Source organism: Salvelinus sp. IW2-2015, linkage group LG23, assembly GCF_002910315.2.
Source record: "Salvelinus sp. IW2-2015 linkage group LG23, ASM291031v2, whole genome shotgun sequence".
Classification (NCBI taxonomy): domain Eukaryota; kingdom Metazoa; phylum Chordata; class Actinopteri; order Salmoniformes; family Salmonidae; genus Salvelinus; species Salvelinus sp. IW2-2015.
In genome coordinates, this window is record NC_036863.1 from 30,264,295 (window position 1) to 30,282,872 (window position 18,578).

Genomic DNA, 18,578 nt, shown 5'->3' on the forward strand with positions numbered 1-18,578 from the left:
CCTCCTCATGATGCCATCTATTTTGTGAAGTGTACCAGTTCCTCCTGCAGCAAAGCACCCCCACAACATGATGCTGCCACCCCCGTGCTTCACGGTTGGGGATGGTTCTTCGGCTTGCAAGCCTCCCCCTTTTTTCCTCCAAACATAACGATGGTCATTATGACCAAATAGTTCTATTTTTGTTCATCAGACCAGAGGACATTTCTCCAAAATGTACAATCTTTGTCCCCATGTGCAGTTGCAAACCGTAGTCTGGATCTTTTATGGCGGTTTTGGAGCAGTGGCTTCTTCCTTGCTGAGCGGCCTTTCAGGTTATGGCGATATAGGACTCGTTTACTGTGGATATAGATATTTTGTACTTGTTCCTCCAGGCATCTTCACAAGGTCCTTTTGACTGATTCTTTGGATTGATTTGTGCTTGTCGCACCAAAGTTGTTCATCTCTAGGAGACAGAACGCGTCTCCTTCCTGAGTGGTATGACGGCTGCGTGGTCCCGGGTGTTTATACTTGCGTACTATTGTTTGTACAGATGAACATGGTACCTTCAGGCTTTTGGAAAATTGCTCCAAGGATGAACAACTTGTGGAGGTCTACAATTTTGTTTCTGAGGTCTTGGGTGATTTCTTTTGATTTTCCCATGATGTCAAGCAAAGAGGCACTGAGTTTGAAGGTAGGCCTTGAAATACATCCACAGGTACACCTCCAATTGACTCAGGCTACTTGACATAATTTATCAGAAGCTTCTAAAGCCATGACATAATTTTCTGGAATTTTCCAAGCTGTTTAAAGTCACAGTCAACTTAGTGTTTGTAAACTTCTGACCCACTGGAATTGTGATACAGTGAATTATAAGTTAAATAATCTGTCTGTAAACAATTGTTGGAAAAATGACTTGTGTCATGCACAAAGTAGATGTCCTAACAGATTTGCCAAAACTGTTTGTTAACAAGAAATTTGTGGAGTGGTTGAAAAACGAGTTTTAATGACTCCAACCTAAGTGTATGTAAACTTCTGACTTCAAATGTACATAGACTTGAATCACTGGCCACTTTAATAAATGGAACACTAGTCACTAATAATGTTTAAATATTTTGCATTACTCATCTCATATGTATATACTGTATTCTATCCAAATGTATCTTAGTCTATGCCGCTCAGACATTGCTCGTCCATATATTTATATATTCTTAATTCCATTCCTTAACTTAGATTTGTGTGTATTGGGGATATGTTGTGAAATTGTTAGATATTGCTGTTCTGTCAGAGCCAGAAACACAAGKATTTCGCTACACCCGCAATAACATCTGCTAAACACGTCGTTTATGTGACCAATAAAAAAGTGGTCAGATGAAGCAGATGCTAAACTACAGGACTGTTTTGCTATCACAGACTAGAACATGTTCCGGGATTCTTCCAATGGCATTGAGGAGTACACCACATCAGTCACTGGCTTTATCAATAAGTGCATTGAGGACGTCGTCCCCACAGTTACTGTACGTATATACCCCAACCAGAAGTCATGGATTACAGGCAACATTCGCACTGAGCTAAAGGGTAGAGCTGCCGCTTTCAAGGTGCGGGACTCTAACCCAGAAGCTTACAAGAAATCCTGCTATGCCCTGCGACGAAACATCAAACAGGCAAAGCGTCAATACAGGGCTAAGATTGAATCATACTACACCGMCTCCGACGCTCGTCTTWTGTGGCAGGGCTTGCAAACTATTACAGACTACAAAGGGAAGCACAGCTGCGGGCTGCCCAGTGACACAAGCCTACCAGACGAGCTAAATCACTTCTATGCTCGCTTTGAGGCAAGCAACACTGAGGCATGCATGAGAGCATCAGCTGTTCAGGACAACTGTGTGGTCACGCTCTCCGTAGCKGACGTGAGTAAGACCTTTAAACAGGTCAACATACACAAGGCTGCGGAGCCAGACGGATTACCAGGACTTGTGCTCCGGGCATGTGCTGACCAACTGGCAGGTGTCTTCACTGACATTTTCAACATGTCCCTGATTGAGTCTACACCTTACTACTGTAAGGTCTACACCTGTTGTATTCAGCGCACGTGACAAACTTTGATTTGAATAACATCTACTAACCACGTGTATGTCACCAATAACATCTGCTAACCACGTGTATGTCACCAATAACATCTGCTAACCARGTGTATGTGACCAATAACGTCTGCTAACCACGTGTATGTGACCAATAATGTCTGCTAACCACGTGTATGTGACCAATACAATGTGATGTTATTAGAGTAAATGATGTCCAACTGAGAGACAGATGGAGGGTGTAGTGTGTCGAGGGGAAGTCCGTATGCTATTGCCACAGTCCTTTATTGCCGTCATCATTGGGCATCATACATTTACAGCCATACACATTGCACACAGGCTTATGTTTCACTGCCCAAGATAAGTACAACTCTTTTGATTACACTTTGTGACTAACCACAGGGGAATGTGGTTATTCTTTTCTTTTGATTCTTACAGTAGTTCTTCAGAAAAAATTGAAATAAACTGATTGTTGATGGTGAAACTAATCGTTTTCTCTTTCATGCTCTCCCTCTCTGTGCTGCAGGTGTGGGGGGCAGTCAGGTGTTGGTTCCCCAGAAGGTGAGTGCTGTATTGGGGAAGAATGTGACGTTGGGCTGTAGCGTGGAGGTGGGGGCCAACCTCAGTCTTACCCAGAGTTCCTGGGAGCGCCGGCTCCCCACAGGCTCGGTGACTGTGGCGGTGTACAATCCCGTGTTTGGCATCTCGATCCCCCCAAACTATGTGCGCCGCCTGTCCTTCCGCTCGCCCTCCTCCCATGACGCCACCATCGTACTGGAGGATGTGGGCTTTGAGGACATTGGAGTGTACACCTGCAAGGTGGCCACCTTCCCCCTGGGCAACACACAGGCCTCCACCACTGTCAGCGTGCTCGGTAGGAGTGTGTGTGCTTGTGTTGGGGTGTGTGTGTGTGTGTGTGGGTTCCAATTAGACCTGGGACGATAAACCGGAAATTATTGACACTGACTATACCGATCACTTATCGCAGGCATTTTGCTGATATTGTTCATTATAAGTAACCTATACTAGAGAAATGTGAAGTTTGAAATTAAATAAGTTTGCTAATATGGGTGATTGTTAATGGGACAATTGATGGCTACAACTAGTAGTTTAAAAGATCATTTTTAATAATAATTATCTAATTAATTCAGGCAATTTATCACAATATGAATTTTTGGCCATATGACCCACCTCTAGTGTCTGTGTCTGTGTCTGTGCAACACACCTCTTGTTAGTGTGTGTTTGTATGGCTGATGGTGTGCTTGTAATATTCTGAAACGTAATCCTGTATCTTAGTAAAGAGCCTCTTGTAAAAATGTATGAACTACACATGGCCATTGTGGGGAGAGGATCCTACTCACGTCACTGGGCCAGAGGGAGAGTGGTAAGACAAAGTGTGGAGAGAAAGGATGGAAGGTAGTGAGGAGGAGTGGTTGGAATAAGGGTTGGTTGAAGGGGCATTGCAATGAGAACGGTATGACAGTTGGGTACAGTTGCGTGAGAGGAGGGGTGAAGGAATGGGAACGAGGGAGCGAGGGAGGGGTGTACAGGAACAGGGTGCTATAATTGGAGCTAGAGGAATGTGGTGGGCAATACGTTTTGTTTGTCTGTTGCACAATTGAGACGCCCCTCTTTTAAAGGATCCCGGGGAGTAAGAGTCGGGGTTAGATAGATGTATTATTCCAGGCAAGGCCATGACTTACACACGCTGTTTTTGAATGGTTACAGGAAGTCCCTGAGCTGCTACTGCGTAGTAGGACAGGGGAAAGAAGGGCGGCTGTTGAAAGAAAGAGTGATGGAAACAAGAGCTTGAATAACTGAACCACTTCCAGACCCTACTCAGGAACTCTGCTTCCCTAGAGCAGGTGGCCCACGGGCCATATTCGGCCRGCTGGTGATTTTATTTGGCCCCTGAGCAAAAACAACAAAATCGGAATATATATATTTGTATATTTAGAATTTTCATTTTTGGATGTAAGACTGTAAAATCACCAGAAAATCATCTCAAAGTGATGTTAATTTAGGAAATCAGTTTGTAAATATTCTCTCGCATAAATTAAAACGTGATCATATCCCAATGTAATCAAGGTTTGAAATGATTCTGTTTTTGTCAAATACTACACCGTATCTGTTTGGGATTTTGTGGTCAATTTGTAAAAATGTAAAAATTATTTCTAACTATTTTCCAGCCCCCCGACCAACCGCTCAAGGAAAAATCGGCCCATGGCTGAATGTAATTGGGGACCCCTGCCCTAGAAGATACTGGAACACTGACTGAACACTACAACCCTTTCGATCCATATTTCCTCACCCCTTCTCTCTCTCTCTCTCTCTCTCTCTCTCTCTCTCTCAGTGGAGCCCAAGGTGTATGTGTCGGCTGGCTCGGTGGCTCTGATCGACGAGGGCAATGAAACCGTGGTGGCCACCTGCATCGCTGAGCGGGCCCGGCCCCCCGCCGAAGTCTCCTGGGAGACGGACCTGTTTGGCCAATCAGAGGTGTCGCTGCAGGACGAGGCAAACGGCACGACCAGCACCCAGGTGCGCTACCTGTGGCAGCCCACCCGCCACGTCCAGGGTCACGCCCTCACCTGTGTGGTGCGCCATCCTGCCCTGCACACAGACTTCAGGATCCCCTACCAGCTCAACGTGCAGTGTGAGTCTCTCTTTCTCTCTCTGTGTGTGTGTGTGTGTGTGTGTGTGTGTGTGTGTGTGCGATTCAACACGAGTACCCACGAGACTGCCTTTTCTGTTCAGAATCATTCACACATACAGTACTAGTCAAAAGTTTGGACACACCTACTCATTCAAGGGTTTTTCTTAATATTTACTATTTTTAGTGAAGACCTCAACTAGGAAATAACACGTTGTGTTTGTAGAGGCCAGGTCATCTGATGCAGCACTCCATCACTCTCCTTGGTCAAATAGCCCTTACACAGCCTGAAGGTGTGTTTTGGGTCATTGTCCTGGTGAAAAACAAATGATAGTCCCACTAAGCGCAAACCAGATGGGATGGCGTATCGCTGCAGAATGCTGTGGTAGCCATGCTGGTTAAGTGTGCCTTGAATTCTAAATATATCACTGACAGTGTCACCAGCAAAGCAGCCCCACACCATCACACCTCCTCCTCCATGCTTCACGGTGGGAACCACACATGCAGAGATCATCCGTTCACCTACTCTGCGTCTCACAAAGACACAGCGGTTGGAACCAAAAATCGCAAATTTGGACCTAATGTCTGTCCATTGCTCATGTTTCTTGGCCCAAGCAAGTCTCTTCTTATTATCGATGTCCTTTAGTAGTGGTATCTTTGTAGCGATTCGACCATGAAGGCCTGATTCATGCAGTCTCCTCTGAACAGTTGATGTTGAGATGTGTCTGTTACTTGAAATCTGTGAAGCATTTATTTGGGCTGCAATCTGAGGTGAAGTTAACTAATGAACTTATCCTCTTCAGCAGAGGTAACTCTGGGTCTTCCTTTCCTGTGGCAGTCCTCATGAGAGCCAGTTTCATCATAGTGCTTGATGGTTTTTGCGACTGCACTTGAAGAAACATTCAAAGTTCTTGACATTTTCCATATTGATTGACCTTCACGTTTTAAAGTAGTGATGGACTGTCATTTCTCTTTGCTTATTTGAGCTGTTCTTCCCATAACATGGACTTGGTCCTATTTGATAAATATCATCTTCTGTATAACACCCCTACCTCGTCACAACACAACTGATTGGCTCAAACGCATTAAGGAAAGAAATTCCACGAATAAACTTTTAACAAGTCACACCTGTTAATTGAAATGCATTCCAGGTGACTACCTCATGAAGCTGGATGAGAGAATGCCAAGAGTTAGCTAAGCAGTCATCAAGGCAAAGGGTGGCTACTTTGAAGAATCTCAAATATAAAATATATTTTGATTTGTTGAACACTTTTTTGGTTAATAGATGATTCCATATGTGTTATTTCATAGTTTCGATGTCTTCATTATTATTCTACAATGTAGAAAATAGTAAAAATAAAGAAAAACCCTTGCATGAGTAGGTGTGTCAACTTTTGACTGGTACTGTAAGTCATGTCTATGATGCTGGAATTTCATCAGACTTGATTTGATTGATTCATGTAATTCCACACAAAAAATGTTTGGGGTGGTTGAGTTTTCCACTTTTTCAGGTTCTGTCTGTTGCCCCTTCTCTGTGTTGTGTCTCTGCAGACGCCCCAGACATCGTGGTAGTAGGTTATGACGGTGACTGGTATGTGGGCCYTGAGAACATCCAACTGACCTGCAAAGCCAACGCAAACCCACCAGCACACCACTTCACATGGATCAGGTGTGTGAGCGTGTGCGCTCGCTGCTCATGTTTTTATGTGCACAAATTTGTTCCCACTGCAGATTGAACGTTGAACCAGTGTTTGTGTATAATTGTGTCCGTCTGCCTTTCATTTCATGTACTTGTGTGTGGATATCCAAGACTGGACGGGAAAATGCCAGAGGGGGTGGAGATAGTGAACAACACGTTGCTGTTTCTGAGGCCCCTCCAACGGAATGACTCTGGAGTCTACAGGTGTGAGGTTGCCAATGACATCAACCTACGCAGCAGGGACCTGCGGATACGCGTACAAGGTGAGCGGAGGAAAGAAACGCTGCTGAATGTGCACACAGCTTGTTATTCCACACGTATTCTTCCTGTCTCTCTTAGGGAGAACTTTAAACATATTCTGGCCTTGAAGCTTTCGGTGTCAACATAATAGCATAGAGATGAGTCATGATGTATCTGTATGGATAATGCTGTCTTTGTGGCTCCTGCTACTAAACACTTTTTAAATGTTATGCTTTTGTAACAACAGTATTTACATAAAAATGAAATAAAAAAACATGATCCGTCCAGCATTTCGTCATTCTAGACCCCAGTCTGTCTAAGCTTGAGGGTGTGTCCGTGTTTGAAATGAAGCGAAGTGCCATGCTGTGTTAGTGCCAATTTATTTCCGGTCCTCAGATGTACGAGTCTCAACGAGGCCCTGATTAGTCTTGATTAGGTCTCCAGATGTTCAACAGGAGAGGAGATCTCCCTGGTTCTCTGGCCAAACCCATGTCTGCTCATCCCCCAGACCGCTAACTCACTCCTCCACTCTCCTCTGCTATGTCTCCTCTGTCGTCTCCCTGGCCTGGCATGTGTCTCTGTCTCTACTGTGCAATATGAGCCCTTTTGGCCGTAAACCTCTCTTCCCCTCCTTAATGGAGCTTTCATTTCAGTATCACGTTGACTACTGTACATCTCTCTCTCTCTGCTCTTTCCCTCTCCTCTATCTCTACCTCTTTCTGTCTCTCTCTTTCCTCTCTCTCTTTGTCATGGAGTGAAAGGCAGAAACGTCCAGCCTTGACTGAGAGATGATGTCCCAGATTCATAACATTCACCAGCTCTTTTCAACTCCTATTCATTATTTATTAAACCTTTTTTGTCGCTTTTCCCTTTGAGAGGAGCTCTGTGGTTTTGTGTGTAGTGTGTTTTCGCTGTGTGCACGCCTCTGGGAGGGTGGTGGTGGTGTGTGTGTGCGCGCGCCCACACATTCGTGCAGTGTCTCCGCGTGGTGTCGCATAATTCATATGATTCAAATGGAATTCACAGGGCCATGACGTCAGAGATCGATATCTCTACAGACATCTGACCTGGAACTAAGACTGCAGTGTCATCTTATGTCCCTGTTTGAACAACTTCACAACAACACTTTTAGAGGGAACCGTTCACACATGATGCAGAGGTCACTCAGTCCTAATCCAACCATAACCACAATGGTTCAATACAGACTCAGCAAGTCCAGACAGAAATACTAGCAGATGGAATAAGGAGAGCAGATTGACCAGAGATGTGACAGCATGTCCCATCTGTGATACTAAGCTGTTGATGAAGGGTGCTTGATCATGGTTCATCTGGCCCAAAGAACATTCTAGGGAGTATTTGAAGATCTGGATCAAGTCATTAACGCATATGCCCAAAACAGTTGTTCAAATTGGCTGAATTGTGAAGGAGTGATTCGCCCTTTTTGCCCATCTCTTTACCCAAGTATCCATCCCTGAACCAATCCCTACCATTTTAGTAGTCCTTCCCATAACTCCAAGCCCCTAACATTAGTGCTGACTCTATTCTAGACATCCCCTCCCTCCTACCTATCATTGCCTCACAACATAATCACTGGCAATGACATGTTTGTCTTTATTTGAAATGCTCAACATACGCTCTTTATAAAGCCCTCCATAAGCCCACATAACAGGCACAGCATTAAAGTGTTAATCGGTTAGTTAATTTGACCTGATTTTAATGGAGGTTGCTACAGTACGTCATGTGAGTGTCCCTCAAACCTAACAGTAGATCTGTGCAATCCGGAACAAATCTTCTCTTGCATAGATTTACAGGCAAGGAAAATAGTAACTGACCGTGTATATGTCATGCTGCCTCTAGTTGTCAGCATTATTAACCACTTATACAGTCCTACTTCAAATAAGGTGTTACAGACACTAACAAAAACCAGGCAACATTCACTTCAATTGATGATTTGTTTAAAAATGTGTTTTTGATTTGTAGATGATTTAGTTTCCTGATCACTCATCTCTGGTTCCTAGACTAGTAACATCAACATCCCTCTGCCTTACCTTACTTTTCCATTGACCATTATTACACTAATCACAAAACAGTCTCAGTCTCTGGATTGCTACAGCTCTGCCTACAGCACACTTGGCTGCTATAGACTGCATGTCATTTTGGGTACATTAGCTCAGTCCCAAGACATCGACTTAATTTACCACATCTATATGTTTTGAAAGGGAACTTCTATCCTCAAGTGGTATGTCAAGACGTAACAACATAGTTTGTACAGACAACATGCCAATGCAAACCAGAGGCTGTTATGAACATGTCATTTTAGATGTAGAAATGTTGGTAGTGTTTTCATGTCAACCTATCCCCTTTCAGTAATATGCTGATGTAGTTGGCATTGACATTCTCTACTTTTCTGTCTGTATTTCCATCCCTCCCTCCCTGACCCTCCTTTCCCCCTCTACTCCTACCTCCCTCCCTGACCCTCCTTTCCCCCTCTACTCCTACCTCCCTCCCTGACCCTCCTTTCCCCCTTAACTTTCTACCCCCCCTGACCCCTCCTTTCCCCTCCTATCCTACCTCCCTCCTACCCTCCTTTCCCCCTTACTCTACCTCCCCTTCCCTGACCCTCTTTCCTCCTTCCTACTCTACCGTCCTCCCTGACCCTCCTTTCCCCCCTTCTACTCCTTACCTCCCTCCCTGACCCTCCTTCCTCCCTCTCCTCTCTGCCCTGCCCGACCCTCCTTTCCCCTGTACTCCTACTCCCTCCCTGACCTCCTTTCCTTCCCTAACTTCCTACCTGCCTCCCTGACCCTCCTTTCCCCCTCTACTCCTACCTCCCTCCCTGACCCTCCTTTCCCCCTTTACTCCTCCCTCCCTGCCTCCCTCCATTAGATCCTCCCACCACCTCCATGCCCTACACCACCCCTGCGCCTGTCCTAACCGGCTCTGCCTCCTCATCCACCTCTGTGGGAGATAAGCGACGGGTCCTCTTCACCTCCCCCACCCTGGCAGCCCTGCCCCCCGACAACCACCTGGGCACCATCGTGGGCGGGGCTGTGGGCGGAGCCTTGTTCCTCCTGCTGCTGCTGGTAGTGGGCGGGGTATGTTACCTACGACAACGGCAGACCTTCCGCGGGGACTACTACACTAAGCAGTACCTAGGGCCTTCAGACATGCAGAAGGCTCCTCCACAGCACAAGCTCCACCCCACTAAGCCTGCCAATAACGTCTACCTAGACAAGGACCGCGAAGAGTGGGGCGACCGCGAACGCAACCACGTGCGGGACCGTGAACGCCTCCACATGCATCCAACATCAACAACCATCATAAACAACCACAGAGAACCGGAGTACCAGCCCAACGGCCTCACGAGGGCGATGAGGAACGGAGACCACCACGACCACCTGCGTAGCTACCCCAGCCCCCACCAAACAGGCCATGCTAGATACGCTGCCCCGTCACACCCACTGAGCACTGGCTCCCCCTACCTGTCGGATGACTGCTATGACAGCGGGGCTGAGGGGGACTATGTCTCCCATATGGATGGCTCAGTGATCTCACGCAGGGAGTGGTACGTCTGATCCCACCACAACCAGGCACGCTACCCTGCCAACAGACTCTGCCCACCAGAGAGAAGAGAGACCACAGCGCAGAAATCAGAGGAGGATTTCATACATTATTTAAGAAAAGAGAATACTCACATGTTCTGCCTCTCTACATATCTCTACATATCTCTCTCTCTCTCTCTCTCTCTCTCTCTCTCTCTCTCTCTCTCTCTCTCTCTACATACTGTAGTTTTCTCTTTCAACGTGCTTTTTCATTTCTCATACAGGAGGTATTTTCCTCTGATTTTGATCCTCATCATGGAAGGTGTGTGGATTGCCTAGCCACTCTGTGGCCATGCCTTCATTCTGAACTAGAGGACAAATCTGTTAACTAGTTCATGTGGGGTTAGGGCTCACAGTTCACTACACATGCACTACTGGGTAGGCCTTGTGGTATTGTTTTGATGGCAAGCCTGCAGCAATTTTCCTTTTTATGTTAATGACTTTGTAAACAAAGGCAGAACTCTTGCTCCTTTTCAGTTCATGATTCTTTAAATGAAATGAAATCATTTTTAGGGAATCTGATTTGACTATTCTTGTTGACATGAGTTTGCCTTCAACCCAAAGTTAGTACAAATGGCAATGTCTGGTATCAGCTTTCTGTGGGGGGGGGGGGTGTATTGGAGGAAGGAAAGAGGGAAAAGTGGACAGTATTTACTTGTTATTCCAGATTTCATTTCTTCTTGGTCTGTGGTTTGGTACCCACAGAAAGGGAAAAGAATGTACAGCTTTCTGGCACATACATGTGTTGCAGTTGCTAAGTGGATATCACGGATACTAATCACAAAACATTATTGTCATTATGTGCTGTTCCACACGTATGTGTGAGTGTATTATTAGTACCAGTGCCAACCTGGTCAATATTGTCACATAGCATTAGATGCTGTCATTGCAGCAGGATGTCATAGGTTAGAACTACTTCTGCAATGTCTGTATCAGTGTGGTGGTCCGTCTCAGATAGCAGGACAGTAATGATAACTAACGAGTTACAACTGAGTATTAGTTGACTTGTTGTATGTCACCTCTTCACACAGAGATGTTCAGCCCTTAATAGAATAAAAACATATTCAACTAGAGGTCCCTTTTCACAGATGGGGGGGGTCTGTATGTTCAGGAGCTACATGCTTTGTGTCAGCACCCTCTTCCTCTCCATTTGTATCTGCTTTTCTACATATAATCTGAAATGCCCATAAAAAATAGAGTAGGATGTATAGACTGTCTATGTTAAAGGCTGTTTAGAAAACAGTGAATGGGCATAATACTTCTACTTCTGTTGTTATTTCAGCTGTGCTACTGTGAAATAAGTAGAGAATCGTTGTTCTGTCTAGTGAGATTTCCTCTGTTACTCACTGCTCTGGGTTCAGTTATGTGACCGGTGCCTTATCCCAGAAGAGCAGTAAAGTAATCAAGTAAAATGTACAGACAGAAGTGCAAGGCCCGTTTGATCCTCTGTTGAGTGAGATGTTTGTTGCCTTTTTCTTTTTTCATTTTTACTATTTTCTTTACAATGTTTTGATTGAGTCGTTCTGTTTTTGTGGCATATCCTCTTTTCTCTATTCTCTGACGATAGCATTATTTTTGCTCGTACAATGAATGACATTTTGCAAAGTTTGAATTGCAAAACACCTGGACAAAGCTGAACTAAGCTAAAACAATGATAATGATCGTATTGTACAGTTCCTATATGGCAGTTTTCTGTCAGAGCAGCGGAGTTAAAGGGATCGATTGGTTTCCTTACCCTGTAAGCAGTCTATGGACATGGTATGACAGAAATCCATGCTTTGGTTTAGATTCAGATCATCTAGAAGTGACTTTGTTGAGCTTCACAATCAATTTGAGATACTTTTGGATGATTTGGACATGATGCGTGAAAAATGCTAATATCGTTCCCATGACTTGAATGGGAGTTGTCCCACAAAATGCTAAAACATTAGCTTGTGGAAACAGTGCCTGGGAAAGCATGGATTTTTGTCATACCTTGTCCATAGACTGCTTACAGGGTAAGGAAACCAATGTGTCATTTGGATGAACTATCCCTTTAAGTGTGCATGGTATATAAGAAAATTAAGTGGGGATTTTTGGACTTTTGGACCAGATGGTTTTGTTTAGTTCTTGTACAAAGTCTGCGAAAATGGAGAGTGGAGCACCCCACCACCTCACCAGGGTCAACCTCCAAACGTATTTCACATTCTCCTTGCAAGCACCTTCCCATTGTGTTCATGCTTGTTTTGTATATAAGAGAAGAGCTACTGTAAGTAAAAAAATATATAATGCAAGAAAACATTTAAAATAATCACATGTTGTATCATCAATGACAACAAGCATTATTTTGTACATATTTTTTTTGAAATACTTTTGTTTTCAATAAAGCACCTTTTTTTCTGTGATTTGCATTTCCTGACTGATCTGAGCTCCTAAACAAGCTTCCTCGGGTAGCTACTGTACTCTCAAAGTGATGATTCTCCTCCCTGTGCTCTTCAAGGTGACGTCATCTTTAGCTCCCTCACTCATCATACAGCCTGTGCTCCGGTGCATCACATGGAGAGTACACACTCGCAGACACAAATCCATAGCATGTTACTGCCACTATCACAAGCCAGCGTTGCAATATGAGATTTCATTTGGTTTTTGCTCTATTTGACTGCTGCCCATCTTTCCCTTCTCCTCCCCTCTCTCTTACTCTGCCTCTCTCCAAATGCTTTCTGTAGAAGTCAGCAGAGATCAAAAAACCCTCTCGTCTTTAGTCTCTTTCCCCTCTCTGGTTCTCTTGTCATCTCTCGCCTGGCTTTGTGACAGAACAGAAATTGCCCCCTGCTCCCCTCTACAGCTTGTCTCCTTTGTGAATTTCCCCTGTGCCTCTCTCCCAGTATCTCACAGCTGGTGAAATCAAATGGTTAGTGTTTATATCTGCCCCTGAGCTCCCCCGCTCTGGGCCATTGACTCTGTCCCCATGGCAACAGTCTTATCTGGAGCTGGTGACAGAGGCGGGCTCCCTCGGCTCCACCGCCTATACCTGCACACCGAGAGAAAAAGAGTGGAGGGGAGAGCAAGGTTAAAGGGGCTGTTGAAGGATGGGAAAATGAGAGGTTTGGCCATCAGACATGAAATGGCCCTTTATGACAAGCTGCCAGTTGCATAGTGTGGGCTCTGCAGGGTTAAGAAATCATTTGACCTTGACATTGTGTTAGTGTATGTCATCACCACAAATCTTCTTTCTGCTCAGATCTTATTTCAGTAGATTCTGTCCATGAAAGTTTTTCAAGGTCTCATTCACCTTGGACTGGAACATGCCTGATTCTATTGTACAGAGTGGACTGTTGATTTAACACCAGCTCTCCAGCAGTAATGATTTTCAGTCTGTTATGCTTGAATTATGTTGAAACCACCATTTAAAAAAAAATCTATTAATTGATTTGTCTTATCTATCACCTTCAGCAGATATGAAGAGATTKTAGGGATACTTTAGGAACCAGAGTCGACCCACAATGCAGACAGCAGGGTACAGCAGTACAATCTAAATGAATGTGAAAATGTTTAATTTAGGAATCAGTTTTAAATGAAGATGGAGTTCGACTGCAACAAATAGAGGGTAGTGAGGACCACTAGTACTGTGTCCCACTGTGCAGCTAGCTGGTGTCTAATTGGGACAGATGCCTGAGAGGTTGACAGACCACGACCACCCACACTCTTCCTGTCCCGCCGCCTCGTCCCATCTGATCCGTCCACTACATAAGCATCTGCTTCCTCAGAGCTCGCTGATGTCCCAGTAACCACATGACCCTTGACCTTGCTGTTGAGATTTTAGGGTGGGCAACTGTCTCGGGGGCATTTGCTGGCCCGTCCACCCTCAGTTTGACCTCTGTAGGTCAGTGAGGTGTGTTCAGTCACCTCTGGGGTTTAGGTTTGCCCTGACCTGGGTTAGGAACGGTTGTGGTCATACACCTCTGATTCCCGCTGTCCTTTTAGAGGGGTTTGAGTTGGGTTTTGTCTGTCAGCACTGTTCTGAGAGGAGTGGATAAGTAGACTGAGACCCTGAGACAGGATTAAGCCTCTACCTGGGTCAGGTTGCAGTTTGGGAATGTGTCGACGGGATGTAGTGTCTATCAGATCCTCTAAGGTGTTGGCCATGGCAGCCTTAGAGCTAGAGAATCAGGACCCTTAAGGCTTGTGCACATCACACTGAATGTGGATCTAGCGTTAGTCTGCTGTTTATTCAGCTTGTTTTGTTTTAGGGACCATCCGCTGCAGAAGTCTAACTGATAACATTTTTTCACGTGATTCTACATGTAAAATCGGTGCGCACTCGGTTCACAAATTACTTTCAGAGGTGTTGAGTACTCTCGCCAGCAAACACTATTGGTGTGTCTGAGCCATTAGAGGTTGATAATCAGGATCCTTGTGATCAACCTTGACAGCCACACACACACCACTCCTCTTATCCACACACACACACACACACACACCACCACTCTTATCCACACACACACACCACTCCTCTCACCTACACGTCTGTCTGCCATTACCACCACCCCACTCATAGGAGCAGTATATTCACTCTTGCCTTGTCTGGTCAGATGTACGTTAGCTAGTGGGCAGAGAGAACAGAGAGTCTTAAGGTCATTGTACTTGACTCGTCATCTGCTGTCATGGTTATCAAAAGGAGTTACTATAGCCCTTCATGGAACGTCTGGCTAATCCCTCCTCTAATTTTCCCTTCTGCGTCTCACTCAAGAGGCTGTGTTCTTCACTGCTCTGTAGTCAAGCGTAATCTCTCCCTGCGCTACTGCTAAATCCAATACCCCTTATTGTCGGTCATGTGAGGTGTGTATTGAGGGAGGGAGAGAGAAGGAAAGGGGGGGGGGGGGGGTCAGCCCAAGGTCCCACGCTGTTTGTTCTGCATCGTAATTGAGATGTTATTTTGGATTCTCGTCTCTGCAGATTATAGATTTTTCTACCGCTCAAGAGCTAAGCAACTGGACTTGGCTGTCACTCTCTCGCTTCGCCCCTTCCTCTCCACTCAGTGTCTTAAGGATGCTTTTTTTCATGCAACTAACTAATTAACAAACACAACGTTATGTCTGACCGGGACCCATAAGGGTTATGTGTACTGTATGCCACTAGGTTGTATAAGGTTCTGTGATTTGAATTCATCTTAATTAATCGCGATCATTGCAAATCTCCTCTCCAGACCCCTGACATGGAGGATAACGAGTGTGTGATCTAACGAATAGAGTCAACAGAGAGAGGTTGCCAGAGACCACATTACACACAACATACACAGGAGCAGGAAGAAAGATGGAGAGAGAGATAGAGGGATGCTGAGGTGAAAAGTGAATGAGGCCCATTGAAGTATGGGGGAGCTGCAGGGGAGAGACTACAGAAGCAGGGCTTTTAAGAGGAGCAGCATGGAGCCCCTAATCACACTTGAGTTACTGTAGTTCATACTGCTGGGAGACAGTCAGCAACCTGCCTGCAGATCTCTCTATCTCACACACACACACACACACACACACACACAGCCTCTTAAACTTACACTTAGGCTGTGTTTACACCGGCAGCCCAATTCAGATCTTTTTCCCACGAATTGGTCTTTTGACCAGTCGAAACTGAGATCTTTTCACATCAGATCTTTTCACATCATATCATTTTCAGAGTGGATCTGATTGGTCAAAAGACCAATTAGTGAAACAAATATCAGAATTGGGTTGCCTGTGTGAATGCGGCTATATACTGTTAGAATGCTCCTGGATTTGTAGTCAAATGTTTTGCCGCATGATTTCTACACTGCTCTGATATGTGGGGTTGTGTCTGTGCTGTTTCATATCATCCGTCTGTGTTCTGTTCCAGACCAGTCCCAGGAAAAGATGGCGAACTCTGTTGCTGTGGCAGGGGCAGTGATGGGGGCTGTCCTCGCCCTCTTCCTCATAGCCGTCTTCACCTTCGTCATCCTCACTGCACGGAAGACCTCGGCCCCAACGTACACAGACAAAGTGTGAGTTGAAGTGCTGTCACAGAATACTGCAGCTGTATTGGATCAATTCATCCATTAGTTAATATTGTCAACTGATATGTTGTGACTATCATATCATCATGGAGTTACAGTCTAACTCAAATCCAAAGTGCTTTCCTATACATACTGCGTTTTGAGTCATTCCACTGCGGTGTAACATAAAATGGAGTCTGGTGCAGGGAGGTAGAGAGGTGGTGGTACAAGGTTGAGGGGTGACAGGTAATTGCAGTCTTGGCACGAGGCCCTTGTCTTGTTTTGCTGAGTAAGTTTCTATTGCTAGACCTGCACTCATGTTAACGTTGGGGCAAAGAGAAGGAAGGAACTTTTAGAGTAAATTATTTACATAAGAGTTGGGTCACTCCCTGCCCAAGAGGTCTGTGACTGACATCTGGCCCTGTGTTGTGATGTGTGGGTGGGTGGGTGGGTGGTGGGTGTGTGTGGGTGGTGGGTGGGTTCAAGTGATTGGGATGCCCCAAAGCAAGTGGCTAACATCATATTTCTCGACTCTTATATGTGTGTCCTCCCTTTAGGGTCAGTTTCATGTCAGACACACACATATGACCCATAAAAACGGAGAGCTTTAACCAGTCTACCTCCAGTTGAAACAACATTTTCCAACACAGGATGTGAAGCAAAACAATCACATATGTTTCTCATTGGTCTATCCTCCTATTACACCATAGATATGGAGCTCCATCCGGCATCTATATCCCACAGGGATTACATCATCTCTGTTTTCCTTTTGTTCTTGAAAGGCCTCCTCAATCCCACTCCTCCCCTGTCTGTCTGCATTTCCTCACCGTACATTAACACATTCAGCTTCTGACAACCAGGACAAGCTGGCCAATCAGCCGCTCCCGTTCCATAGCGGTGGAGGCCCTAGCGGACCATCACTCCCAGATGATGTTCGTCATGAGGGAGACAGAGAGAGACACAGTGAGCTGAGGAGGATGTGTCTGATGTGGGAACAGTCAGTCTGTGGTGCTACAGACTTTATTACCTGCTACATTCACACTGTTAAACAGGGTAGCGTTCCATTACATTACAACTGTTAAACAGGGTAGGGTTCCATTACATTACACACTGTTAACAGGGTAGGTTCCATTACATTACACACTGTTAAACAGGGTAGGTTCCATTACATTACACACTGTTAAACAGAGGTAGCGTTCCATTACATTACACACTGTTAAACAGGGTAGCGTTCCATTACATTACACACTGTTAAACAGGGAGTGTTCCATTACATTACACACTGTTAAACAGGGTAGGGTCCATTACTTACACACTGTTAAACAGGTAGGGTTCCATTACATTACACACTGTTAAACAGGGTAGGGTTCCATTACATTACACACTGTTAAACAGGGTAGCGTTCCATTACATTACACACTGTTAAACAGGGTAGTGTTCCATTACATTACACACTGTTAAACAGGGTAGGTTCCATTACATTACACACTGTTAAACAGGGTAGGGTTCCATTACATTACACACTGTTAAACAGGGTAGGTTCCATTACATTACACACTGTTAAACGGGTAGCGTTCCATTACATTACACACTGTTAAACAGGGTAGGGTTCCATTACATTACACACTGTTAAACAGGGTAGCGTTCCATTACATTAACACACTGTTAAACAGGGTAGCGTTCCATTACATTACACACTTTAAACAGGGTAGGGTTCCATTACATTACACACTGTTAAACAGGGTAGGTTCCATTACATTACACACTGTTAAACAGGGTAGCGTTCCATTACATTACACACTGTTAAACAGGGTAGCTTCCATTACATTACACACTTTAAACAGGGTAGGTTCCATTACATTACACACTGTTAAACAGGGTAGGGTTCCATTACATACACACTGTTAAACAGGGTAGCGTTCCATTACATTACACACTGTTAAACAGGGTAGGTTCCATTACATTACACACTGTTAAACAGGGTAGGTTCCATTACATTACACACTGTTAAACAGGGTAGCGTTCCATTACATTACACACTGTTAAACAGGGTAGGTTCCATTACATTACACACTTATTAACAGGGTAGCGTTCCATTAATTACACACTGTTAAACAGGGTAGCGTTCCATTACATTACACACTGTTAAACAGGGTAGCTTCCATTACATTACACACTGTTAAACAGGTAGCGTTCCATTACATTACACACTGTTAAACAGGGTAGGTTCCATTACATTACACACTGTTAACAGGGTAGGGTTCCATTACATTACACACTGTTAAACAGGGTAGGGTTCCATTACATACACACTGTTAAACAGGGTAGGTTCCATTACATTACACACTGT

The 18,578-nt window shown here is 44.8% G+C and overlaps 1 protein-coding gene across 2 annotated transcripts in view; it reads left to right on the plus strand.

The window, feature by feature from the left end:
- Positions 1-18,578, plus strand: part of nectin3b (nectin cell adhesion molecule 3b) — a 77,534-nt gene that overhangs the window by 52,180 nt on the left and 6,776 nt on the right. The window contains exons 2-6 of one of the 2 annotated variants that reach the window (XM_023968987.2): positions 2,584-2,931; positions 4,411-4,710; positions 6,259-6,376; positions 6,518-6,669; positions 16,093-16,237. In XM_023968987.2, coding sequence (XP_023824755.1) covers positions 2,584-2,931; positions 4,411-4,710; positions 6,259-6,376; positions 6,518-6,669; positions 16,093-16,237 — 1,063 coding nt within the window. Of the gene's footprint in view, positions 1-2,583; positions 2,932-4,410; positions 4,711-6,258; positions 6,377-6,517; positions 6,670-9,532; positions 12,633-16,092; positions 16,238-18,578 lie in introns of those variants that run through there. The other variant, XM_023968986.2, reaches the window with a different exon arrangement.